Raw genomic sequence first — 27,922 nt, 5'->3', positions numbered from 1 at the left:
AATTAAAATTCGGGTTTAAATTTACTAAACTAAACGCAAACCGTATTGTTACGTATTTAAGTAAAAAATGAAATTGTATTTGTTTGTTTGTACGAGTCAATCTCTGCGACAGCTTGACCGATTTTGATGGGACTTCGACTTTCTCAGTTTGAAAATAAATAAAGACGAAGTCATGGGACACAGATAACAGTTGTGCGTAAAGGTAAACGGTCAAATTAGACAATTACTATCTTCTAAAGTAGGGTTAATGGGAACAGAAACGGGTAAAATGAACGAATTAAAGTTTAAATTATTAAATAATCAAGTTCTTTTTGTACTTCAATAAATCAAAGTTAAGAAAACCATTGATAAAATGCTAATTTATACTAATACTAGCAAATTTAATTACGGAGTTTTTTTCTAAACTAGCCCGAACCTCCTTACTTAAAAAAAATGTACAAAGTCTACAGTTGTTAACTCTTAGAATCAATTTAGGTTTAAACCACAACAGGCACAAAGGTTTTAAAAACTAGGTTCAAATACCCAATTCTTATTTTACAGTATTTTTTTAAAATACTAGACTAAGCTCTATTTGGTGAAAATACTATTTGGTGTAATTTGTTATCATTTTAATCTTGCATTTAGTACTTTGTGATCCATTTACCAACTTATTTATGTATATAGAATGTTAAGACTTTAGTGACCTACTTTCGCACCCAGCTTAAAACCTCACGCCGCATTCTTGGAGGATACTGTTTAAGTATTTGTTACTGTTAAGCCGGACGTCAGAATCCAAGCTTGGTAGTTCGAAATAAGACACGTAAGTCCAGTTAAAACTGTTTGATAATAGAGCTTAGTTCAGTAAACCATTCACACGCCGTTTGAAAAATATTTCTTTCTATTATTGACATCTCAGAATGCAATTATGTGGTCACCGCAAAGGTGGCATGAAAAGTGCTAAATCGATTTTAAACCTTATTTTAACACACGCATAATTCAAATTCTGATCAAAAAACATACCAGCTGTCAAAGCTATAAGTCAATCAATATCTTACCGACAGTGGCAGTAGATTTCACGACATATTATTTTGACTTACCATTACCTACTTGCAATCAATAAAGCTCTTTATAACTCTGCTTTTAATTCAATCCAAGACTTATGCCTTTACGATAAGGTTTAAAATCACGTTAGCGTATACCGTAGCTTATGTCATTACGCGTCGACTAGGTAAGGCGAGTCCAGCGCCCCGAGGCCGGCCGCGACGCCGCCCTCGTTGGCGTCCGCCAGCTTCGTACGTAACATGTGTCCAACTTGACGGTTGTAGCAGATCTTATCTTTGGTCCTGTTGAATTAAAATTATAATAAGTTTATTTACTAGGAGTTAAGGAAATCTGTTGTATTTGTGATCTGTAGTTGTGTTAAATGAAGAAAGAAATTTAAGAATTAATGGGTTCGTGTTAAAACATAAAAAAAAACATTAAACTCTTACAGATACTCGTAATCTTACGTAAAAACCTCGTTTTATTAAGTGAGCATAAAACTGAGTTAGTAGGCATGCGGGTTTTTAGTTCTGGCGTGCTTGTATAAGTATGTAAATACATAATATAAGTAATTGTGAAATATTCGTGATCATTGGCAATTTCAAATATGGGGCTAAAAGCTTAGCCTAACCTAGTTTTTACCCCGTCATATTTTTACAAAATTATTGCATTCTAAATAAAGGTATTTTAAAAGTCCTCAATAAAAGTTATAATATCTATGCAAAAAAGCAGTATTTGATATATGATTGAGTCGTGTTGGTAAAATGACAGAAGAAAATTTAAACTTAACTTACCCAATGATAACTCCGAAGATTCCAAGTTCGGAGACCAGGTCGACTACGGGAGGCGGCACCGGCGAGCCCGGCCGAACTACGTAGCCAGGTACCTGGGGAAACAATAAGCTCGTTTCTAACAATACAACTACGGCAAAGGCTCAAAAGGAAACATTTATTTATTATGGAAAGGGTTGAAACTTTAAGTCAGGGTATGCGGCTAATATTATAACCGTGAAAGTGTATCTAGATGTATGGATGTTTTTTCCTCTTTCACGCAAATACCACTGATCGGATTTAAACGAACCTTGATCCACACATAGTTTATATCCTGTATTAGCATATAGGGTAGTTGTTATTCCGATTTCATGTTCCTGTGGGATCATATTCCATTTGTAACGGGCGGGCAGCTATCAGCAGCAAATCTACGATTTATAAATAGTTTTCTCACCAGCGGGGGCAGTATCCTCTCCATGAGTATGTAGGCGGCCCTCTCCCGCGAGTGTCGCATCTTGAGCAAGGCATCGCGCACGTCCGCGCCGTACACGTTGTTACCGCCACCTTCCCTTTGCGGCTTCAGCACGAACCTAAGAAGTTTAATCGAATATTTTATTCTCATCAAAAACTTAAATGTGAAATAAGAGCCAAGTTCAGTTGTGACTGCAACGACGACAGTGAAATCTAAATGGGTGCCAATGGTCAGTCGAGTTTTTTTTAGGGAGATAAAATATATTTTCTTCTTATGACTTAGAATAGGTTAGGGTAGTAGGTAGTCGTTGCAACCTGAGGTCTAACTTGGCAAGTCCTCATATACGGCTTATTATGTTCGAGAGCTAGTTTCTACAAGCAAACCAAATTTTCAGAATAATAAAATCATAATAATATTACAGGTGACGACACGATACAATGACACGATACCTACGAAAAAAAACTACCTAAGAATATGGGCTGATGATGATGATGACTGCCTGTTACTTACTTCTCAGCATCAGCCAAGGCCATTTCCACAGCCCTTTCCCCTGTCTCATCGAAGTCCAGCGAGTAGAGTCCAGTGAAGATGTCCCTGACGCGGCTGGTGGCCGCTCCGCCGCCCATGAACTGCTCCAGCACGCCGGGGGAGGCCAGCGCTTGTTGCACCTTCTTAGTACCGGCCAGCTGGTAGTGAATCGACGGGCATTTGATAGCACTGCAATACATTTAGTTAATTTTATCTATACTAATATTATAAAGAGGAAACCTTTGTATGTTTGTATTGAATAGGCTCAAAAACTACTGGACCGACATCAAAATTTATTTTACCATAACTTGGAGGGATTCTTCCGAATCCGTATAGGCTACATTTTATCCCGGAAAATAAGCTTAAAAATAAATGTCCACCCGTGCGAAGCCGGGGCAGGTCGCTAGTTACCTGTATAAAGTGTGTGTATTTTATGGTCTAGCAGAGGAATTTTTTGGTTGCTTTCCATTAAAGGTTTATACGGCGAGTAGTGTGTGTAATTTAATAGTGTAATTAAAATTTAAGTTAGTAACCACGCAGAGCGGATAATTCTTTCAAACAATAATTAAAGCAAAAATTGTATTTGTTTTTCAAAAATGGATATTGAGTATGATACCTGCAGCCTTGAAAATATTTGGACGATGACTAAACAATGTTTCTCTACATATAGAGTAGGATTGATCATTGCTCACAACGCTAGTTCAAAGCATTAAGATTCACGATTAGGAGCTAAGTATACATTTTTTTCTGGCATTCCAGTGTTATAGTTTTTTTGGAGCAATTATCTAGTGTTTTTTAGGGGTTCCACTCGCTTAAATAGTAATCGCTACAAAAGTAGCGAATGACCTAGAACTACACCTATAATTAAAATTCAAAGCTTATACAATAAGTTGAAAAAAAGACATGATAATGCTTTATAGCATTACATCTCGCAGCATAATGAATCCGAATCTGTGTGAAATCAACTGATCACGACTGCAATATGTAATTTCACGATTAAGAATCAATGAAGAAGTATAAAATGACATTACACAGATTAATAAATACTTTTGTATTGATCAGCGCAAACTGACAAACCAAGTCTATTGAAATTTAATTATTTTTTAAAGCTGTGTCAGTGAATGGATGTGGATGATATCTTTCACAATAGGCTCGATGACTTGGTATAAAAAGCAAATATCTACTCAGTCCAGCTGTAAGATAATTAAAAAACATTAGGCACACACTTGCATTTTTCTGAGCAACAAAAATTGACAAAGATGAACGTGCTTCAAGGTTTAGGAGACGTGATTATAACGTAACGATATCGTAAAATTTATACACAATCGTGACGTCACGTGAGTGTTCCACTTACGGACAATTTATAAACAAATAAAAGATGCTTATTCGTTATGCATTAAAGACGAAAAAGAAAGATTCTCAAAATCCCTATTGTTACTTGTAGTCATAGGTCTACTGTATTTGACTGAAATCATTCGCCTGATGCCACATCTAGGGGTTGTATAGGCTTCGGGAAGACGTTAGACAGATGATGATGACTTACGTGGACCTCTCGACCCTGAGCCTGGCGTCCCACTCCTTGGAGCTCGGGTACTGCGCCGGCTCGTAGCCCGAGCGGTAGTACACCACTGCCACTTGACGGCCGTCCCTAGGAACATGTCACAACACCTTTATTTAGTTCAAATTAGGTATTAAAGAATGTATACCAAGTCTAATGTCTATGACGTCATTCGAATCGCGATCCCGCCCCGTCAGCTCATGATTAAGCACTCCGGTTCGAAACTAGTTGGGCACCCCCGGTAAATAAGCGTGAGCAAACCGTTACATTCTTTAATAATGAATCAGTCTCACGATAGTTATTATAAAAAGTTTATTTTTGTCTTTATTTGATGAAGCGGTTTAGTTTTGCATATTTATCGACACATTTGGGACCATCCCGATTAGACTCGAATCCAACCGGAGTAATCGTTTAGATCGAGTTGAAGCGGCTTTGGGATACGAACTATAAAGCATGAGTAAACCGTTTTAAGAAGTAAATTTTAATACGATTTTCGTTTACTCACAGTATAAGCTGCTTCTTGTCATTAAGATGAGTCTCCTCAAAGATCTCGTTCAGGGTTTTTCTATGTATCTGCAAGTACAATGATTTGTATTAATTTTATACAATACTTACGTTAAAAACTTACTATCCTTTGTGTTAATCCACGTTATAAACTATCCGTGTACCAAGTTTCGTCTAAATTCGTTCTGTGGTTTTTGCGTGAAAGAGTAACAAACACTCATATATAAAAACTTTTGCGTTTATAATATTAGTAGGATATGCCTGTATTTGGAAGAATACAGGTATGTTCACCAGTTGTCTACATACTCTTAAAACAAATGTTGCTTTGTTTGAGACTAGATGGCGTTATGTGACTTCATTTCTTCAGTCATTTCTAGGCTTCTTACTAAGCGAAACTATTGCTCTCATGCATAGGAAAGCAATATATTGTATAGATATAAAACTAACCTGGATATCGGGTCGCTTCTCAGCGATTTCGAACTCATGGAACCTCTGGTCACAAATGTTGTATGACACTTCTTCGACCACAAACAGGATGACCGCGGAAGGCACACCGAACAGGTCATAGGCCTCAGTTATGCCAGCACACAAACCGGACAGGGCCTTGTTTTCAGGCATCTGAAAATAATATATTCAGTAAAAATAATCTAAACCTCCACATTTTCTAAATGTCACTCCATTCAAATTTTATCAAAATCGGCCCACCCATTTTTATAGTTGTAAATTGCATGGACTATACTAATGTCCCTCTCTCATGTCTTTAAATAGTTATCTAATATACAGCGAGGCACTACAATCGTGTCATGGAATGTCAATATGAAATTGAACCCCTCCGAAACAACTCGACCGATTCTTATGAAATTTTGAATACATATTTGATAGGTCTGAGAATCGGACAACATATAGATGTTGTCATCTTCATACACCCATTTTTTTCCCAAGACTCCTTTGTATTGCTAAACAATGTTTTCTGGACCAACTTAATATAAAATTTACTTACATTTTTAATTAAATCGCCATGGCCCAACTGTCTCAGCACGTAGCTGGAAAAATTAAATAGAATGTCAGTAGAATATATTTACTGCCTCATGACGTCAATTGTTAGGTCCCAAATTGTAACGCTTTTTGAAAACAATGTGTTCAATACTATACTTGCTGGCAGTTAGTATAAAAACCCTAGATACAGTCCCGAACAAAAATAACCGTGACAACTGTTTTCAAAACGTCAGTCACCAATTTGAATGCAAATTTTGACGACCTCCGTGGTCGAGTGGCGTACGCACCGGTTTCAAGGTGTCGCTAACTCTGAGGTCCCGGGTTCGATCCCCGGTCGGGTCAATGTAAAAAATCACATTTCTACATTGTCTCGGGTCTGGGTGTTTGTGGTACCTTCGTTGTATCTGAATTCCATAACACAAGTGCTTTGGCAACTTACTTTGGGTTCAGAACAATGTTTGTGATGTTGTCCGCATTTAAAAAAAAAAAAAAAAAAATTAAACCTTACATACATGACTAGAAAGTTGTTTCTACAACGAGAGGAATAAATAAAGGCCTCGCAGTGAAATTTTGTGTACATTTGCCCTGACGTTTTTGAAACAGTAATTATGCATCTTGGGTTTTAATACATTCCTGCTGCAATATTATAGTAGCTATCTTCTAAACAGAAAACAGTCTTAAAATTTTTGCCAAGTCATGACAAGTGACGTCACTAGCACAGTATGAAGTCATTGCTTATATATTCTAGACTAGTAAATTCATCAAAGTCATGCTGATCTATAATACATTACACGCACAATTGGAAAATGTTTTTATAGTATTAACACATTTAAATGGCGAATACAAAGTGATATGCCGCAGATCGTTTAGACGCCTCTAAACGATCTGCGGCAAGCTTTTCTCTTCCAAAACTAAAATATTACTTTATGAAGTGTCCTCCTATCAGCCCTTCTCTGCATCAGCCACTATTATGTTATAACGAACAGCCACAACAAACATTTTCCAATTACGCCGCCGACATTTTCAGAAACAAAGTCAATTCAGATCAACATAAAGTATTCGTCCACCACCAAAACAAGACACCTTTGTCTTTAAAACAGCAATAGAATAAATTATCTTATATTTTAAACCGTCGAAATTGACTGTGTTCATTTCTGGCCGTGCAGATGAGTATTCACAATAGCCTCAAGAATACATTCCTCTTAGTAATTTCGATCGTATTCCAATGCAATAAGTGTGATTTTCGTTCTCATCTGCACAAGCCTTCAAAAACTACATTTTACAAGCAGTTGTTAACTAGAATGTCCATACAAACTACAGGCAAGGTTACAACTTACTGAATACTCTCCACTAACAGTACAATACACATTCACAAGGCAGCTAGTACTAAAATAAACATATTATGAAGATATGAAAGAGAGCAGTAACAGTTATAGATATAATTTTGATGTTGACGCGAAATATATATAATTATATAAGAGTATATTGATGGCGTAAATGAAGACTTTGCTAAGCTCGTTTTAAGCGCCTGATAAGTTGTAGCCAATTCATCTTTGCGTACAGCGCCATCTATGGGTAACCTTTGTAAGCATACAGTGATATTTGCTAATACAGCTTTCCTTTGTATGTCACTGTGACACAAAAAGTTTTATTAATAAACAGTAACTGTCGATCGCACCTACATAAAGCGTTGCGCGCACAGATGAGTGAAACGAACTGCACCTGCGACTTTTAGCATAGTAAGCCTAGTCGCAGTTTTGAGATTTTTTCCTGCATACGAATATAATGTATCCGTCCAAAAAATATAATAAATATACTAAAATTGCAGGGTTTTTTCAAACGAATCTTAAAAATCATTTAAATATTTACTACAATTATTTATCGAAAGCACATAGGATCTGTGTATTTTAATGAACACGATATGATAAGAAGGATGTAACTATTCAACCAGAAGTTAAAAATATACATGAAGGAATACTCGAAGTCGATAACCGATAATCGATAATTATCTCAAGACAAATTTAAAATAATTGAAGACAACACTATTCAAACAACGTCGTGTTAATTTGGTTGATGTAACTTTTTAATTAATACTAATATTAACCAATAGAAAACCACGTTGTTTTTGAGCTTCAAAGGCTCACGTCAACCCAAAAAATACGCCTCGCGAAGTATAAAACTATGTTGTATAGAAAAAAACACGGCTCTGTGTCTTGATTCTTGATGTAGGTATACGTTCAAAATTAGTGTATTTAATTTAAATTCTCGCTAGAATAGAAACTGTGTCGTACGACACCTAACGACTTGTAAAAGGTTTTTCTCAATTCAGTCGGTTTGATTTCCAGTGCCGAAATCGGATATTGTCTTTCTTTTTGGCTGTCGAATTTACTTATTAATTTCAAACTGCTTATTTATTTTACAACTTTAATAATGGGCTCCCTTTTTCACACGTAGGCTACAAGTCGGCCCATTGTGCGAATTTTAATAATATTTTATTCTCAACCCACTTCTAAAACGGGGAGGTTCTCAATTCGTCGGTCGTCGATCATTTCTTCAATAGTGTAAAATAGGATTTGGTCCCATAAAAATTTCATCAAGTTACACGTTTATTATAACATAATAAACGTGTAGTATTTTTACTCCTTCATAAATCGCAAGTCCTCGTAACAGAACTATGTCACGTACGAATAAGGCAAAATTTTCCCTTACCTAACTTAATCTTCTATTAACCCCGACCGTGTCAGAAAGGGGGTAATGCTTTTCAGGTGTTGTGAAACACGAGACTTCAAACATCGTCACATAAGCAAGCCATTCCTAGCGAAATGCAATCCTAAAATGATGATGATGAATGATGGCCGTATGTAATACAAGAACTAGACGAAAGAAAAGCGCGAAAAGAAAAGTATCATTGATTAACTGATACATGTATGGTCTGTGCATGTGTGTGTGTAAGAGTGGTAACACAAGCGCAAAAATAACTTTTGAAAGATGTGTACCCTATGCCATACCCAGCAGTGATCTGATTGGACAGAAATACACATTTTATCCCGCGGAATTTAACACCGTATTTAAAAATCGTTCCGTACCAAATATTGAGTAGCGGAACCTTAATTTAACCGACAATGCAGGCGTGGACAGGTAACATCTCTCAAGTGAACTTGCTACTGCAAAGCGGTCTACAGCTAAACCAAAACATCATGCACGCAAACTAACAATTAAACTAAAATAAAGTACTGCTTACCGAACTTAAGGGTTCGAATCAAACAAATCTGCAAATCAAAAGTTTGGCGATACCATACAGGACTTAACTATAGGATCTTTAGCAATAAGAGTCCAAATCCGACATTCTTGGACACACCAGACCTAGTCTTTTACGAAACAATTCGTTTTCCAACAAATTGTTTCTTAAAAACGGTCTGATGCAATCAGAATTCTTGCATTCCAACTCTCAGTGCGCAAGACCCCTAAATAAGCGAGAATACGGAGCATTGACAACCATGCCTGAAACTGCCACCAATGAAAGCAAAGCATACAGTGCAACAAACAACTAAACCATACGAAAATATGCGGAAATACACGAAGCACTATCGGTGATCGAGGAAAGGGATAGATGTAGCGTGCAAACAGAGACAGAGCAGCCACATGAGAGATGTTGGGCTGTGGCGCGCTCAGGTACTTGGATACTTTGACAATCTCAAGTGGAACTCGTGTATATCGTGGTATCGTTCATAGTTTCCAAGTGTCCTGATCGCTCCATGCAGCGGATGTCGGTACCGAGACATTGTTGGCAGATACGACGTTATGGCGCCAAAACTCGCAGCCACAGTGTTAAATTCCACTTGCTTGATGCAATTGTTCTCCGGGCACTGCATCAGGTAGTCCGACCGGAACAGACCGAGGCTCAACGACTGGAAAATGCAACACTGTGAAATTCTGTCCAATCCATTTAGTATTACATAAATTATACGTCCCTCTCTCTCTTCAGCCAACGCCGTCACCTCCTAACTAATATTTACAAACATCATTAGGTTGCTAGAATGTTGTGGTAAAATGGAGAATATGAAATTTGTTTATGTGAGAATGTTTCATTATGACTGAAATAAACTTCGGAAAGGTCATGTGATTATGTGACATACCGATACACAGTGATTTAAACATATAACTTTGTATATTAAACATAATTTAAAAAAAAAATGTAAAAGTAACATTTTATTCAACCCAATTCTTTAAAGTTAAAATATTTGCTTATACTTATAACTAAATAAGCTCAGGTGCTTTAAAATGCAGTGAAATTTACAAAATCTTAGAGCTACATGAATAAATATGGCAATAAAATATAATAATATTAAGCATTACAATAGAATACAATAGCCCAGAATAGAGAGTCGTGGAAGGATTTGGGGGAGGCCTTTGCCCAGCAGTGGGACACAGTGGGCTAGAGAAAAAAAAAAAAAAGCATTACAATAAACTATTTAATATAAAATTAACTACGTAAAAAAACATTCCATTGTTGTTCTAACCGATAGGAATACACATCTTTCAACTTGTTCATTTATAGAATAGGTAAATTAATGATCGCATATTATGTTCAGGAATGCTATTATTTTAATGAAGGAAGGTGCTATAGAAACAAGTATTCATTTGTTTTCTAGAAAAGAACAATGGTTAATATTATCAACGATAAATTGGCTTTTACTAATGTAATTAAGTGTAGTACTTATTGCCTAGGATCGACATGGTAAGAAAAGGCGAAGTATCTAGATGCAGATGAGTTGACCAGGGTGCCAATAAACACCTCTTAAAGTGAAGTGTGATCCACGAATCCTATGTAAACTGACTTAAATTAATAGATTTAAAACATCTAAACACCCACGCTTTTAAATGTCCTAAAAAATTCAGGCTGATAACTTATCGGGAAGTGCCTCAAAATTGAGTTGCAAAAATCCAACCCGAACGACAAACGAAGAAACAAGAAAAGTGAGTGTAAAATAACCCTGCGGGATAGGCTAGTAATAATAGTCGATATTATAGCACCTTGAGATAAACTTTACGTTTCTGACCAATATGCATTTCTCTAACAAAAATTACTTCAAATTAATGCAATATTCAGATAACAGTCTCGGCCCTGTGCAATCGACATGGACGAATAAATGTTTTGAAAAGCATTGATCAATACGACTAAAATTGGCCGTATTACATATTTATCAACAAAAAATCTTTACTCAACTGGGTTACATGAAGCAAGTTGGAACAAAAAGAGCTTTGTGGTTTGTTACTTTAATCAATGAACCAATTTTCTATGTAGCTATGATAAAAAATGAGGGAGCCACTTCTTACTAGTATTTTAGGTCAATGTTTTAACACCGCTATTGGGACGATTTTTTTCTTTAACTTCTTGCAAAGCAAACCGCTTGGTATTGTTTTTTTTTTCCAAAGTAATATTTTAAAGGAAAGATATACACGGTGATTTTTTAATCGTCTTACAAAAGTAACCCAGTTCATGTATCCGACATAAAATACCCCTAGGCGCGATTTTGTTTTTATCATCAACTAAGATAATATTAACGAAGAAAAATAAAACATGAGAAATCTGTAACATCCTGTTAAAGATTATAAAAACCGCCCGCGCCATTGTTACAAGGCTCGGACCGCGCTCGCAACAGAGCCGTGTTTCTAAAACTACGAATCGCATCATAATATTGAATAAAAATTGCATTTTAACTTTATTCAAATCTCATAAATACCTATTTTTTTATCGTGAAAGTGTTCTAGTCATTGGATACATGAACTGAGCTGCTTTTTAACTAAAAAATCACGGTGTATAATCTGTCAAAAAATAGTAGCATAAACCCTATGTGGCAGAATGATAGCGTAGTACACGGTGTAAAGCAGTGCCACTCTTCCAGATTTGTCATTGTAATACGTCAGAGGTGGACTATTTTCCTACCTTATATGAGTCTTCCGACTTCTGAACTTTCCTAACCATTTCCATTTTCCTCCTTCTGGTAACGATGAATGCAGACGTTATTCCCAAGGTATAAGGTAATTTTTGTTCGCGATTTGTAACCCTTAAATGACGCATGCTGCCCGGTAATCCCCACATTTGATGGATGGAAATATTTTCATAATTTCAATGCACACGTTTCCTTTAAAATATCCTGGTATTCTTCACTTATATGAAATACGGGAAAAAACTTTTATGCGGCCGTTTGTGGTCATAAAAAGGGACTGTTGCAGTTAAACCTATTGATGACGTAGCCATACCTATTATTGCAATTCCTAAGAAAAACATAAGTAACTCAATAAGTTCTTCAGAAACCCTCATTAACTCGGAACTCTACCAAAGTTCCATCACTATCTGTGCATTTGTTATGCATATGTACTCTTATCAACAACAGGCCATATTTTTAAATACCACTACCGCATAAAATAATAAATCACCAAATACGCTAATCATCAGACAACTGTGATCAGCGCATCCATTTTTTTTATCTTCGGATAAGAATTTATCTATTAGCCCTTACCAGTGCCTGGCCCTTAGTGTATTACTTTTTCAGAGGAAGCTTATTACAAAAATGTGTGTAATGCCTTGCAAACTTCAATTCTAAATATGATCAAAATCCATGATCGCGATCCAAACGTAGTAAAAATATTGTCAGTAAATCTGTTTTAGCGTTAAAGATCATAATTTTAGATTGCGGATCGCGATTGAGATTGCACGTTTACGGGGCACCTATAGATTGACGATAGACGTTACTTGGTGACGAATAATTGTCTGTATATTACATTAATATATCATGTTCTTGACGATAAGACGAGCACAATGACATGACTACACGAGGTTCATTTAGTATAATGATGAATGGATTTACTAGCACATAATGGCACTCATTGTTTTTAATGAATTGAAACCATGTTATGACAAACCAGGAATGTTAACATTTATATTAGTAATTTATTGGAACGTATTCTATTGCTTTTCCCCAGTAGTTTTCCTGTGTTATACCTATTGTCTTATAACTATTGAATAACGTCCGGGTTTCTGAACCAAATAAGCAGATTCTAGAAGTAACTCGCCCAGTTCGACACGCGCGCGAAGTTTCGTTGCCCCTTTGTTTATAAAAACGGCAAAAATACATGTTTGTATGGTAGGCCTTTTAAATAGAGTATTTTATTCCTTTTTCTGATAAAATCAGTATTGAGATTTTTTCGTAAAACTGTAACTTGGATAGAGACACGAACCCGATTTGGAATGAAAACATTACACGATCAAAATGATGACAATATTTCGACTTTGCTTCCGCCATTTTTGTTTTCTAAACAGTATCGATTGTTGAGGCCTTAGCGAGAAACATTGACATTCGTGCTCAACTAGTCTAAAGGGTTTACATCCGGATAATCGAATGTCTGTCTAAAAGGGGGGTAAACAAGGGTGTCTGTGACCTGAGGAGCTTTGCTACGTAGATGAGTCAGTCGTCTAGATAGAAACTCGTTTGAGCCGGATGTAGCTGAAATCACAAGTTTCGTTGCGGTGCCTTAATATATTTCCTTCATACTACTTTTTTCCAATAAAAGCGTTAAAGCGCTACCGATTTTAAATGGATTATGTTTGTTGCTAGAATCTTAGATTATGGCAAACTACAAAGAAGACCACGTACTTATTTTTTCAATGCCATAGATCGACACGCTTAGAAAAAATACTTTCAGGACTTCACCACTAAATTGCCTACTTCTATTTTTATGGGGCAAAAAATACCTACGTAAGTTTTATCTAAAATCAAGTTATTTTAATGATTTAAAACCGAAATTTTAATTACTGTTCTTCGTTCTCTTGAGAACAGGGTGCAGTAAACATAATTAAAATTACATTGATTAGTCGAGAACGCAGATTTTTACGCAAATAACCGTCTTTTGAACAATACGCTGGGCTAAATGCGTGCTAAGGTGAGATAACAAGCAATGCACTACGATGCAGCAGGTGTACTAGCTATCTCTGGTTGACAACCAAGCGAATGTCAAATGACGAGGCGAATTTCTTTAAGACACACGAAAACATACTTTAAGAACAACACTATAAAATTCAATTCTAGGAAAATGCTCGCGAGTTCTCAAAGTCAATTTTACACTCTATTCGAATAATCTTAAAGTCCGGTTAAGAATGTAACAAAGAAATTCGCGGAAAAGGTACGGTCAGCAACGAAAATCATTAAACATAATTATATATATTTTAAGCTGTTTATAATATTGAAGTTGAGTAAGTGTGGATGTGGAGTTTCTGTGTACAAGTATTTTTGTGGGCTCTAATAACAACTGATTACATTTAATTGTGTTAAAAAGTCGAGATTTCGTGTAAATCTGATATTGTTCCTGGATATTCAATGCTGAGAGTTCATATGACAGTCGTTTGTATTACCAACCGCTATAACCTAAAAGCCTGCATCTTTTACAATTCTGCTTAACCCTTTCCCAAATTTAAATAAAAAACAATGAAATATTGATATTTATCAGTAGATAATGGGCATTTTTTTTTATTCTGTACACAATCGATACCCATTTCATTTATTTTTACATAATATTTGAAACAAGAAGCTCGCAATGCATTGTTTGTCTCTAATCGGGCAACGCGTTCAGTTGTCCCATTTTACAATACAACATGCTATTATAATACAAAATTATTTAAAACTAATTAATATTATAATGAGTTATTTTTATTATAGCAACACCAACATTAAAGCAAACATTTGAGGGAAATTATTTTTTTAGACTGGCAACATCAAATATCAGATCGTTCAGGGTTGCTATAATCATGTAATAACAAGAAAAAGGTTCTAGATTAGCACATTGTTAATGGAACTAGTCGACACAACAAAAAATCAAAATCTAGTTATTAGATTTCTGTACTCACTCACTTGAAAATTACATAAAATTTACACAGTTTTTAGTTCATAACACAAATATTTAGACTATAGAGTTTCGTACAGAATTCCTTTTAAGCCTACACAGACTTCAAAATTGTTAGTTTATTAGTCACAAAAAAATATTTTACTAGAAATTGTTAAGTCGAAAAAAAAAACAACAGACAAGAAGCACCGTGCACTTTTAAGTAGAAAGAGTAGGTAACGAGAGAGGAGAAAAGTAGATAACGTATTAATATTGAATGAATTAGAGGCAGAATTTTGTTCAGTAGTGGGACAGTACAGATAAAATATATAAAGGCAAACGTAAAGTTTAGTCAGCCTATTAACAGAACTTCTCTGACACCTATTTGAAAGGATGATTTAAAATCGGATGTAAAATATACTTTATTACAGTCAACCTTTCTGCCTCGGATCTACAAATAACTCCTCCCACTTCGAGTTGAGCTGAAGGGAGTGTCGCATTTTTAGTGTCAAAAACCCACCAAGTTTCTGCCTTTGCCCTTCGTGTACCAACCCAATAATAATAACTGTTACGTAAGTATAGATTGTTTTCTTTTACAATTATCAATTTCTAGTAAATCATATATTAAAGAGTAACAAGCACAACTGAACGAATCGCCCGTTATAATCACATTCAGCAGAAACGTTCGTTACCTCATTCACACATTCAATAAAGAGTTCTATCGTAATTTTACAATAAGAGTCACTTTAATTTGAGGTTGTCTATCGTAGTCTCTTATGGTGAAACAATTGCATTTGTATAAGAGAGATGCCGCTCTACGGCCTGCAGCGCGCTTTCTCGCTTCCTCAATTGCAACTTTACTTTGAGAGGTAGTAGTCCCTAGCACTATACTATGTGCTCTAAAGCTGAATTTTTGACATTGGGGGAGTGAAAAGGACTCTGTACTATATGCGTGAGATATTTAGCTTTCATTTAGCTATGGATTTATGGATATCCCACTATAAAATATCATATTAGGGGCTAAAAGTTCGTTTTTTTTATGAAATCAGTTTATTTTTTAAGTTATCTGTGGTATCTATGAAACAATCTAACCCGAAATTTTCCCAACTGCATTTGTTGGGAAAATTGCTATTGAATTTGTTCATAATATGCATTTTGGTGGTAATTACGATTTCAGTGTGTTTCAATAACTATAAATCGTAACGAATTATTAAACCTAATTCAGGCAAGAAGCTTATATGTTTAAATAAAAAGCATATAAATAAATAAATATTCGATTACATTCTTAATTTTACATAAATATTTACAGAGCTTAATCCCATTTTCTAAAAGCCAGTTCAGTATTTTAAATTAGGCTTCAAACGTCAAGAAACAACACGTGAATTAATTATATTGTAAATATAAATGTCGTAATGAATCATACGAAAGCAGTAAAGTAATTGCACAAAAATGGAGACCTGGAGATGTCTCCAATAAACCTTACATTAATCTTTATGTGATATCATCGAACCACATTTGAAAATGAATGTTGACATATATGAAAAAAACAAAGCACACTACGAAAAAAGACTTCAGGAAAATGGGTTCAAATAAATAATTCAATTCTACAGTCGACAGCTAAACTAAAAGTGAACGGAAGAATGAACGGAATGTGTGAATGAAGTCGTTGTGGAACGAGCTCCGCCTCTACCTCTGTATTTCTCTGGACACTGGACCGAGATGACCGAACCCAGAGGCGATGCTGTTGATCTCAACTTGCTTCCACGAACAGTACGGTGAATGTTTAGCACACTGGTTTTCCGTGTGCGGGCATCGGGATTCCAGCATGATGTCAGAACGCAGCATACCTAGTGATACTGGCTACACCACATTGCACATTTTATATGATAGAAACACCGTATGTTATTATGAATGATGCGATGATTGGAACACATGTCTTCGCGATTGTTGTACTGTCTTTAATCATAATAATATGCTAATAAGTAAATAATACTGTTTAGAGCTACTAGACCTTTTTTTCGTAGCCTTAATAGCCACAAATTCAATTATAGTCGGTTTCCAACATAACCAGATTTTACTGAACATAAGTACTTTACAGGAAGTGGTTGCCGCCTGACCTTGGCAACCTTGTTACATTTGCCAGATTTTCTAAATTCTATCTTCTTGTAATGATTATCTAAGATATTGACGGCAACATCCGAGACGGACGTTAACGTGACCTCTGATGTACAAAGGTCATGTCTCTAACAATGGTCCTTAACAAAATCAGTCTTAAATTCGAATACAAGCTTCGTTTCTACCTTAGAATCTTTTTATAAGTTGCACAAATCTTAACAGGAAATAAAACACACAGAAAATTACATATTTAATACCTGATTATTAAGATGAATCATTTATTTTTCTCTAGTCATCATAGTGGTTGACGCAACCAAACGCAATACCAAACTTTAGATGCCCGTTTAATTAATGTTTGAATATGATTTCCTAATTAGACAAACGTAAATATTGTAACTGATTAACATTTAAAATTTAAATTTACATTTCATTAGGGCTTTCGTTTCTGATTACATTATTTACATACCTAATCGAAGTAACACTATTTAATGATGCAATGGTTTACTCATTACTCGCCTATTTATCGGGTTCGCCCGACTAGTTTCGATGAAAATAAATAGGCGTGAGTAAACCGTTGCACCATTTAATAATGCATTACCTGATGAAAGTTACTATAAAAATTAAAGTGATAGAAACTAATGGTATATTTTTAACCAACTTTAAAAAGGTAGTATTTGGTATTTCTCAACTGTGTTTATTCATGAAGGTCACTTATATGTCATTTGTTATTTTTCATGACTGTAACCCTGTGTAATTGTGAGGTTTTATTTAAGCTCTGGCTTCGGAAACAGTATAAAAATATTCATTCAAACAATCGCGAAAACATGTGTTTTTGTTTTACAACTAAAAAACTACAGAATGCAAGTACGGGAATACAAAACCATTATCTCTTGTAATTTAAATCTAACGTTATCTTGTTGGAGATAAAATTTTCATAAAACCAATAAAACATTTATTTCTTGCCACTGGTTGGTGCGATCAACGCTACTTAAATTAATAAATTTCTATAGGTTGACTCTTAGATGAAAACAAAACTAGAAGAAAAGAAGACTTATTGATCAACCAAATATGAGTACGATGGACAACTACAAGAACGTACACTCACATATATTGACAGAGACAAAGTGATTGATGGCGTGGGTAGCGAGACATTAGACTAAACTTGGTTTCCATAAGATGCTAGGCCGAATGGCATGTCTGCTGCTAGGCCTGCTAGTTTATCTTCACCTAAGGTTGTCGCGATCAATTTGTTCAAGTCAACCATATATTATGAGCTTTGCTAACAGAAGAATATAACAACACTAAAATTAATTATAAACGGAATAAAATTCAATAAATTATTTTGTATAACCCGTACTTGCTTTATGTAGTTGTGATATATTATATTGAGATGTACCTGAGTGACTCCTTCGTTTCGGACCTTGACCCAAATGTCGTAAAGGCTCGCTGTGAACTCGTCAACCTGTAGAGCATTCTGCAGGGTATGCTCTAAGAAGCAGTCGTCATGGGCCACCTAAATAAATAAAATTAAATAAATTCATAAAAAAAGAAAAGCTACTCCCGCACTAAGGAATTTAATCCTTGTGTCGCGGGGGTTTCACAAACATACAATTCACAAGCACAAAGACACCCAGATTCAGAACAAGCATTCGTGGATCACATAAACACTTGTACAAGAAAGCAGTCAGAACGGCAGTTGTCAACTGCTAGGTCCGCCATTTTGTAAACAAGTTCATTCCTTAATTTTTCTCAAAATTCGAACTTTATAGTAGTTTATTCAAATAAAAATGTTATGAACCCCTGAAAATGTGTTTACATTCTTTATCTCGTCTCGTTGGCCTTACTATTTGTAGCATTGTAGTATATTTTCTATGTGAATTTCAAGTAACTAACCAATAAATATCAATAAAAACATACCTTATGCATAAGTTCATTTAAAATCGGCTGCAGTTCTATAGCTTTATCAAATTCAGTCCTTGGAAATGGCGACGGCAATAAGACAAATGGAGCTATCTGTGAAATATAATAAAAAAAATATGTTAATACCAAGGTTTTGGTATGTTCGCTTTTTTGCTTAGGTTTTAATAAACTTTTCAACTAAGACCAAACTCAATGAAGGCTTGTTGTTCTATAGTGAGGCCCCAGACCCCCCCCCCCTTTGTATCAGACCAGATCCATTACTTGTAATATTTACTCCTAATTTGAAGCTACCCTAAAAAAAGACAATATAACACTGAGTACATATAACCAGTACCCTTTTTAGAAGCATGTGAGAGTTTTAGGCCCCTTGGGAACCTAGGAAATTTTTCAAGTATTTTTAAGACCAAGTGGAAGAAGAGTGGGGAGGCCTTTGCCCAGCAGTGGGACATTCCAAGCTAGTAATATAATATATTTTTAAGACATAAGAAATAAAAAAGAGACATTTTTTTTAAATATCCTCGTAATATCTATGTATAACAATATTGTGTATAGATGTATGTAGATAGTATGTATAGATATAGTAATCACACACAGACATCATCAAATAATAATAAAAATTTCTTTACATAAGTATAAAACCTGCTTTGATAAGAAATCTACTCATTCTTAAAACTATTCGCAAGTCATGGTGTAAATATAGTCTTAAATATGTAGGTAATCAGTACTATTTTTGCAACCTACAATGTTTTAACATTTAAATAAATAAATGGGAAAGAATTGTGACCTTGTTGGTGAAAGCAGGAAAAATCAACATAATATACATTTTGTAACTAAAAAGTCAGGAAAAATACGTGTATAGGAACTTTTACTGTTTATAGATTCGAGTATGACTTTATAATTTTATTTATTTATAAAAAAAGATCATGATTATTAAATAAGATAAGATAAAGTCATTAACACCTATTATTATTAACACCACTCTATTACCGAAGATTGTAAACTTAAGTCAAAGTAATGACAGTTTTTTTTTTCAAATGGTCCAGCCCTCACCACATACATACAAGTCCACCTCCAGTTTTCAACATAGTAACACATATAAAAGAATATCTAGAAACTTGTTTTCCAGGAATCAAAATTAATTTAAGGTTGTCAGGTCACAGAGAATGTGTTCAAAGAAATTCTCCTTATTCTTTTTGTAATAAAATTGTGTTACATACTTACTTTTAATTATTGCACACATTACTGCTTAATTTTTTAAATTTATATAATGTGTTACGAAAAGCATATAAATCTTTTACTTAGCATGTATTTTTTTGTCGTAAATTTACACATGTCAGCCAGGAGCTGGCTTTAGTAAAAAAAAAAATAGGTGAAAACTCAGGTTGGAAACGATATCTGGCAATTAATTGAAAATGACCAAAATATTTTGGTCCTTTTCCATAGTCTGCGGGATTTTAATAAACATAAATAAATCTGGTTGCATAATTCAAAATATGTATTTAATAAATAGGTGAATTAGTTCATAAAACTTTTAGTTCATAGTGTTCATACAAGGTTAAATAAATACATAACAAATAGCATTTACCTGAATGACATCTTTATTGAAGTGCTTTTTGTCTCTCATGCCGACACCGTGCATCAGGGCCCAGTCCTTGGCTTTTTCTATTACATTTACTAAGGTTTTATGCTCCAACGGCAAAGGAATGCAAGACGTGAGGCGTGCTTGTGACATTTTGGCAAAATTAATTTTCGACGTTAATATCACGATTTAAAAATAACACTAAATCTTTTTATTATGTCTTGTGAAGTTATATTGACGTGCTCTTCAGTTCAACGTTAAACGGCGTATGAGTTAATTTTGAAGGTTTTATTGTAGTGTAGTTTCAGAGAATGAATCACAAATTACTTCATTGTTGAAACTGAAGTTGAATATTTTCATTTGACAATACAATTGACACTTGACAATTTACTAGACAGCCTGACAAGCCCTGACAAATGACAGTGAAAACATCGTAGATTTACGGCCGTCATGCAACCTGGATAGAATTTAAATCTATTGAGGCGTAGCCTCACAGTCGCTCGTCGCTCGTTTGCAGCCACAATTCTGGTCACGTGACCCCATTTTTATATTTCCCGCGATTCAAAAAGTCGCTACTTCATGGAGTCTCGTGCCGAGCGATTCATGAGGCTCCGCATTTAGAACCGTAGAGAGACAATACACTCAATGAAACCAATATTTAATAGTATACTAAAAGAAATTCTATGTACGCAGTTCATTTTTGAATAAGTTATTTGCAGCTTTAAAGGTTTGAAGAGATTTTCTTTAAGTTGATTTTAATTTAATTATTGTTGTTTTAATTATTTTAGAAACTTAACTGAAAATTTCACTAAATATGCAGATTTAGGAGACGAAAATCTGTTACTAATTACTATGTTATAAGTAAAGATTTTTATTCTTAAACAAAGGTCAAAATATTTTAGAAAAACTTACACGTAAGTAGGAATTTTAGAAAATTAAACCGTTGTGATTTAACAGAATATTCAACTAAATTTAAAAATACTTATCTGTTTAGTCCGTCAGACTATTGACTTAAATATTGAATTCGTATTTTTATTCATTTTATCATATTATATTTGTATGCATATCTACATATCTCGTTACAATATTAAAATTTGTCACTGGAAACAATTAGTGTTGAGTGGCTTGTGAGCGGCTGCATGAGGCCGCACCTTAATATCAATACAAAAGATAGATTATATTGTCTGTGGGTGGTTAAATTAAAGTGTCGCTGGCGTCCATGGACTTAGTATGTCAATCTGCTGACTATGGTCTACTTGTGGAGGACCTGGACTTGTGCAAACTTGTGCTCTGACTGCTCTGCTCTAACATGGTGAACGCCGAACGGTGATTTCAAGTGAAGACTTACAAAAATTACAAGAAGAAGCTTCAATTATACTTGGCGTATTTGCTGTTGGTTAAATAACAACGTTATGTGATATAGTAACCGTTATTGCTTCCTTGTTAGTGTTTTCAAAAAGCTGTTAAATGCACATTTACCTGCTAACTTTTTTCCGTGTTGGACATTTGGTAAATTACACAGTATTCTTCGCCTTGACTCGTTATTATTCTAATATTTCGGAATCGGATTAGTTGTGTTTGAGTCTCTCGGCGTATAGTGTTTGGTGCACACACCATGGTAATTAAATTTGTTGGTGATATTGTTTGCTCGTTTGCTCTGGCTGATATTTTATGATGGTTGGTTTTGGTTAACTTCGTTGTTTACTGATTGTCGTTATCGAGTTCAAAAGTGGATTGGGGTAAAACTAAAATAATATTGAAAATTTGTCTTAGTTACATTGACTTCTTGAAGTTCTGCATTGAATTTGATAAAAAAAATGGCGTTGTTTGTTGTTGTTCTTGTTGTCGCTGTCCGTGCGTACTTATAGCACTTTTATATTTTTAATGTTGCTGATGAATGTTGTTGTTACCGTCAACTGTGGCAACAATACCGTATTTTTTGACGTTGTATCAGTTTTTTCACTAACTATGGTCCTTTAAAATATACATATTATATATCTAGTCTGTAGCAAAGACATGTGTCTATATGCTCAATGGTTTATATCTACAAAAAGTTAAATAAATATGTTACAGTGTCCAAAAATATGACACATGTAAAGTTGACACAGATTTGGCAACTTTACCTAAGCAATTTTACTATAGAATATTGAACCCTACAGCCAGCAGATGTAAAGTTAATTATTCTACATACGTAAGGTTTTTGGGTAAAGTAAACAACGTGGGCATTTACGGGACAAATCCTACAGATATTAGATGTTAGGTAAAGATGCCCATCATTTTTTTGAAATTTCATACAAATGGACATATTTTGTCAGGGCTGGCACAAATTTTACAAAAAAAAAAACAACATTTTCACCGAGGTTTTTTTTTATTTATTTACTAGGTATAAATTTTATTAGTTGGCCTCTAAAGCTTTGGCACATGGCTTTGGCTGAAGTCATTGTAAATTAAATCAATCATAATCAAGTTTACCTACAAACTTGTTGTTTCACAATAAAACTCTTTCTAAGCTCAATAACAAACTTAAAAAAAAAAACGTAACAAAAACAACACTATAAAAAAATAAAAAAAATCAAAGAAAAAAACGACTTAATCTAAAAAAACTAATCATGTTATAGGTATCACTTAATAGGCCTGTTTCCACTAAGAATAAATCGGGTGGCTTAGACTTCCTAATGATTAATCATGATATGCAGTAAATGAAAAAATATTATTTTTATTAAAATAATATACGATTAATAATATTTTTGGAAAATAAAATCAGTAAAATTAGGCATTCAACCACGTGACTTCAAACACCAATCAGAGATGAGTGACGTCACGCCTCGCAAAACAATGTTGTAGCTGTCACTTTCAATAGAGTGTCAATCAATTGTCATTTTCGTCCGAAGTGATCAGTTTATTTTATGTGCTTTTCGTTTGTTTTCTTAGCAATTTATTATGTTATAATATTACATCATAATATAATATTATATATATAATATTATATATATATAATATTATAATATTACATCATATAGGCATAAAACAAAAATAATGTTTTTACTCCTAAAAAAAACAAAATTACTCACTCATGTCATAACGTTTTATTGGTTATGTTTACCTTCATGGTATATTTTGCAAAATTCATAACATTTATTTTATATTTACGGTTAGACACATCGAGTTGTTTTATACTTACATCAAAATGATCTTCACAGAAATAAATTGTTGAATTAGTTGATAAACTATGAGCATCTTGCCTCCTTGCCATTTCTAACCACTTTCTTCGTATTTGTTTATTGTTTGGAACGTATATGAATAATTTGTTTGGCGTTTTTATAGTTGTACTTTTACACTGGGGCACTACACAGTATTTATAATAAGAGGAATGCATTATTTGTTAAAAAATCTCCTTGACTAACATATACAAACTCCAATGTTTCGCGAGGTGTGACGTCATTCAAGAGGCCATGACAGTCTTGGCCTTTTCAAATGTCAATTTGAAATTAATTTTTATAAACGCAAAATAAATACGTAAAACGCATATTTTTATAAAAATATTATATTTTTGGGGTAAAATAGATACTAAACTATAGTTTTAAACATATTTCCAAATTTTGTCAACAGGCCTATTATATTTAAGTTCGACGAAATGGAGCAACTAAAAATTAATAATCAAAATACACTAAGTCATTGTCTTAAAAAAAAAACAAATTCTGTGTCTTGTTCATTTAAACTCCCAGTTGAACTTCTTTAACAATCATTTGCTCATCAATTATATCAATGTCTTCTTTAACAGGTTTCGTAAATTTTGTGTTGTCGTTTCTTCCTTGTCTTCTATAAAAAGACACCTTATATTTGTTTTCCACTTTCGCGATAATTTTTCCTACAAAATATTCAACTTTCTTGAAAACAGCCTTTTTGAAAATAACAAAAAAAAACGCAAAATTTTTGCTCTTAACATTTTAAGTCTCATATTCTTGATCAGTCATGTCTTCCACCTCCATTTCTTCGTTTTTGGCACAGTCGGGACAAAGAAGAACCTGATGGTGGTGGGACAAATCCACTTGTTACATATATAACAAAGCTTCCTGGTGGACTTGTTGCGCGCTCTGCCACAGAGCATTGACAGAACAGAGTTATTGACTGTTACGTCAATTAGCCACGTCAGTAGAGACGTATACCATTTTTTCCCTCTTATGGCAATGCGATACACACCAATGTTGGCGTCTAACCTATCCACTCCGCCCATAAATCTGTTATATTGGGCGACCACATTTGAGGGGTATAAAAGCAAATCCGCCACTGTCCATAAATTGTATGGAGGTCATTCAACGAAACTTTAGAAAAGCGATATTATATTCGATTTTCTATAGCATTGCTTGTTTTTAATGCCTGGGAAGCTATTTTAAATTGAAATCAATATGTGTTCCATTGAAAACTAATATACATTTTATAAAACCCAATAACATAGAAATGAGAGTGGTGACTTTGCATCTCACATTGGATAGTGGTGAATCTGCGTCTAACCGACATTGGACAGTGGTGAATCTGCGCCTTAGGGAAAGGACAGTAGCGCATTTGCTTTTTGGCGTATTTATTTATACAAAAGTACAGTCAGTGAAACAAATGGTTGTATTTTTTTTTATAAATCTCTTTATTTTATAAAACCGAGCTAACAAATTAAATTTTAGTAAGCAATTAAATTCGTAAGGCCGGTAAAGCATAATTAATTATATAATAAAATTCTTAAGTCCGAATCAGGCATTGCAACTTCACATATTTCTTCATCTTCACACTCTTCAGTTTCGTCTATTCCGTTTTCTGCTCGTAGCAGTACCTGTTTGTAGAAGTCTAAATCATCCCTAGACCTCCAATTCTCGCCAAAGTGTTTTTTTAGTAGAGCTTCAACATCTTTTATTTTATCTTTCTTTACTACAACTTTATATTTTTCAATCAAATCCGGGTTTAGGTCAATAAATGTTTTACCTCTCTTTAAAACTGACTTGTAACTTCCGAGATCAGCATTGTAGTTAGGCTCTCCTCTTATGAAAACATCATTGCTTCTGTTTCGTTTTAAGAAAAATCGTTTACACTGGTTAAATTGGAAATGCCAGTTTCCCGGTGGGCGCATTATATTTCCGAGAGAAGTTTTCCAATCTTTAACATTGTTCAATGCCACAACAGTCACATATTTTTTAAAGACTTCTATGTATTCCACAGGTTTTAAAATGGTCTCCATACGTTTTATTTCCTTCTCAACAAGACCGAAAACCCGATCTGGTGGAATAAACGAGTGACCAGGAATGGGGAATACTAGCTCAACTGTTTTAATATGCCGCGGTGCCTGAGTCAACCATTTAGCGCACATACCAATCATAATGCTGTTTTTATTCTGTGCGCCGCATCCATCCGCCACCAGTCAAACAGTTTTGACATTTTCATTGTGCACTGTATTTTGAAGCGTGTTATAGACGGCCGACGCTATTTCATTTGCCCCTTTACGGTATTCATCTTCAGTCCAGGTATACAGCGTTACGTTGTCCCTGTTCAAGGTATTTTCTGGCACCGACTTTACGACTCCAAAATTATATACAGGGTTACAGGAAAAGTCGTGCTAGATCCGTTAAGGGCGTGGAGTACCCATCATTTCTGACATATTTCACTATGAAACACACTACCCTAAACTTAACCCTTTTCGAGATATTGGACTTTTAATTTTTTTATTGAAAATTGCCGATTTTTAGGCAACTAAATTAAATTTTGTTTATTTTGTGTGCATTATTATTATTATTATTGCATTTTTACATGTGTAATAAGATGCTTTAGGACGTCAATCATTAAAACAGTGCATAAGTTAATAGAATACGCCGTAGTAGACAAATGAAAGTTAAGAAATTAAAAAAAAATATAAAGTTTATTTTTCTGTAAGGGATATCTAAAAAAAAAATTATGGCAGTTGTTCAGCAGATGTGTTTTAAAATATCTACGTTTTATCAGCTATCTAACAAGGTATAACAATCTAGGGTTTTATTTAAATGAATTGAAAAAAACTTAGTTTCATAGGCGACAGTGGAGAAGAAAATTAATACTTAGTCCTAAAACGTAAAATAAAACAAAAGGTAAGCATGCAATGTCATTTATTAAATCAAGTTTTCACACAACTTTTTGTTATTTTACAGTTCATGTTCAACATGGCCGCCTCTGTTTCTAATACATTGTCGCATCCTTCTACGGAGACCAGTCTTCACTACTCCAGTGGTTAATGTTGTCCTCATTTGATTTGCTGCATCCACAATCCTTTCTCTTAATTCTTCCACAGACGAAACTGGATTTGGCTCGCTGTAGACAAGACTTTTCATGCGCCCCCACACATGAAAATCCATGGGGGTTAGGTCCGGACTTCTTGCTGGCCATGGCAACGGCCCACCTCGTCCTATCCATTTGTTTGGATAATTTGTGTCCAGCCAGTCTCTGACACTTCTCCTGAAATGGGCAGGACAGCCATCATGTTGGAACCACATGTCCCTGATCAAGTTGAGTGGCAGATCATAGTAGCAAATCAGTCAAGTCTCCTCTCAAAAAGTTTTCGTAACTTTCCCCATTTAGATTATCCGGGAGAAAGTAAGGTCCAATCAAATGATTGGAGATAATACCCATCCACACATTCACGCTGAATCTTCGTTGGGAACCCTTTACTCTTTTCTTATTGGGATTCCTTAGTTCTTTTGGGGCCCAGTAATGGGCGTTGTGATAGTTTGTTATGCCATCTTTATCAAATTTGGATTCATCTGTCCATAAGATATTTCTTAGAAAATCTGGGTCTTCTACGTCAGCATTTAGCATAAATCTGCAGAAATCAGAAGAAATAGTCAAGAATCACAGCCAAGTCGAGAAAAAGAGCAAAACGGTATCACATCTACTATGTACGAAGGACAAAAGCAGACTGACAACCAAAACAATTTCTCGTGTTGTATTCCCAGCCCCAACGGGTCTCTACTATATTTTTTCTTTCATTCGCACCTACATAAACCGTCGCTTGTCTCGCTCGAACGGTGCGTCTTAACTTGAGGGACAATAGGCGCGGGACCGTTAGAACTGCTACCTGGAGCGTCCCAACTACTTTTTTTCCACGAAATGCAATACAAATCCTAGATTGTTATACCTTGTTAGATAGCTGATGAAACGTAGATATTTTAAAACACATCTGCCGAACAACTGCCATAATATTTTTTTTAGATATCCCTTACAGAAAAATAAACTTTATATTTTTTTTTTAATTTCTTAACTTTCATTTGTCTACTACGGCGTATTCTATTAACTTATACACTGTTTTAATGATTGACGTCCTAAAGCATCTATTACACATGTAAAAATGCAATAATAATAATAATAAGTCACACAAAATAAGCAAAATTTAATTTAGAAGCCCTAAAAATCGGCAATTTTCAATAAAAAAATTAAAAGTCGAATATCTCGAAAAGGGTTAAGTTTAGGGTAGGGTGTTTCATAGTGAAATATGTCAGAAATGATGGTACTAAGGCTTCCAGTCTCGATACATTTTCGAGTCCCGGGAAAAAAAATCGAGACTTTTTCCA

The 27,922-nt window shown here is 34.6% G+C and overlaps 1 protein-coding gene across 2 annotated transcripts; it reads right to left on the bottom strand.

Moving 5' to 3' along the window:
- Nucleotides 1-231: 231 nt before the first annotated feature.
- Nucleotides 232-20,745, bottom strand: LOC113494305 (glutathione synthetase-like). 2 transcript variants are annotated; one of them, XM_026872588.1, is made up of 12 exons: nt 20,349-20,745; nt 18,761-18,856; nt 18,240-18,356; nt 16,419-16,588; nt 5,853-5,895; nt 5,300-5,470; nt 4,854-4,921; nt 4,334-4,438; nt 2,773-2,979; nt 2,245-2,380; nt 1,815-1,906; nt 232-1,322 (listed from the first exon to the last, which is right to left on the bottom strand). In XM_026872588.1, exons 1-12 carry the CDS (start codon nt 20,493-20,495, stop codon nt 1,193-1,195), a joined length of 1,482 nt encoding a protein of 493 aa, XP_026728389.1. In that variant the 5' UTR covers nt 20,496-20,745; the 3' UTR covers nt 232-1,192. The 2 variants fall into 2 exon arrangements, with proteins under 2 accessions (XP_026728389.1, XP_026728390.1); XM_026872589.1 differs by lacking the exon at nt 16,419-16,588 and adding an exon at nt 9,623-9,756 and having other exon boundaries at nt 20,349-20,743.
- Between the last annotated feature and the right edge of the window lie 7,177 nt (nt 20,746-27,922).

This window comes from Trichoplusia ni, chromosome 5 (assembly GCF_003590095.1).
Source record: "Trichoplusia ni isolate ovarian cell line Hi5 chromosome 5, tn1, whole genome shotgun sequence".
Classification (NCBI taxonomy): domain Eukaryota; kingdom Metazoa; phylum Arthropoda; class Insecta; order Lepidoptera; family Noctuidae; genus Trichoplusia; species Trichoplusia ni.
Note: the sequence above shows the minus strand (reverse complement) of the source record. Positions and strands in the feature narration are given on the sequence as shown.

Excerpts from the sequence above, each read along its gene's own strand:
- LOC113494305 (XM_026872588.1), bottom strand. The coding sequence starts at position 20,495 with ATGTCACAAGCACGCCTCACGTCTTGCATTCCTTTGCCGTTGGAGCAT. Across the intron at positions 18,357-18,760 it reads TAAATGAACTTATGCATAAG|GTGGCCCATGACGACTGCTT; the intron begins GTATGTTTTTAT and ends TTATTTATTTAG. Across the intron at positions 5,471-5,852 it reads ATGGCGATTTAATTAAAAAT|ATGCCTGAAAACAAGGCCCT; the intron begins GTAAGTAAATTT and ends TATTATTTTCAG.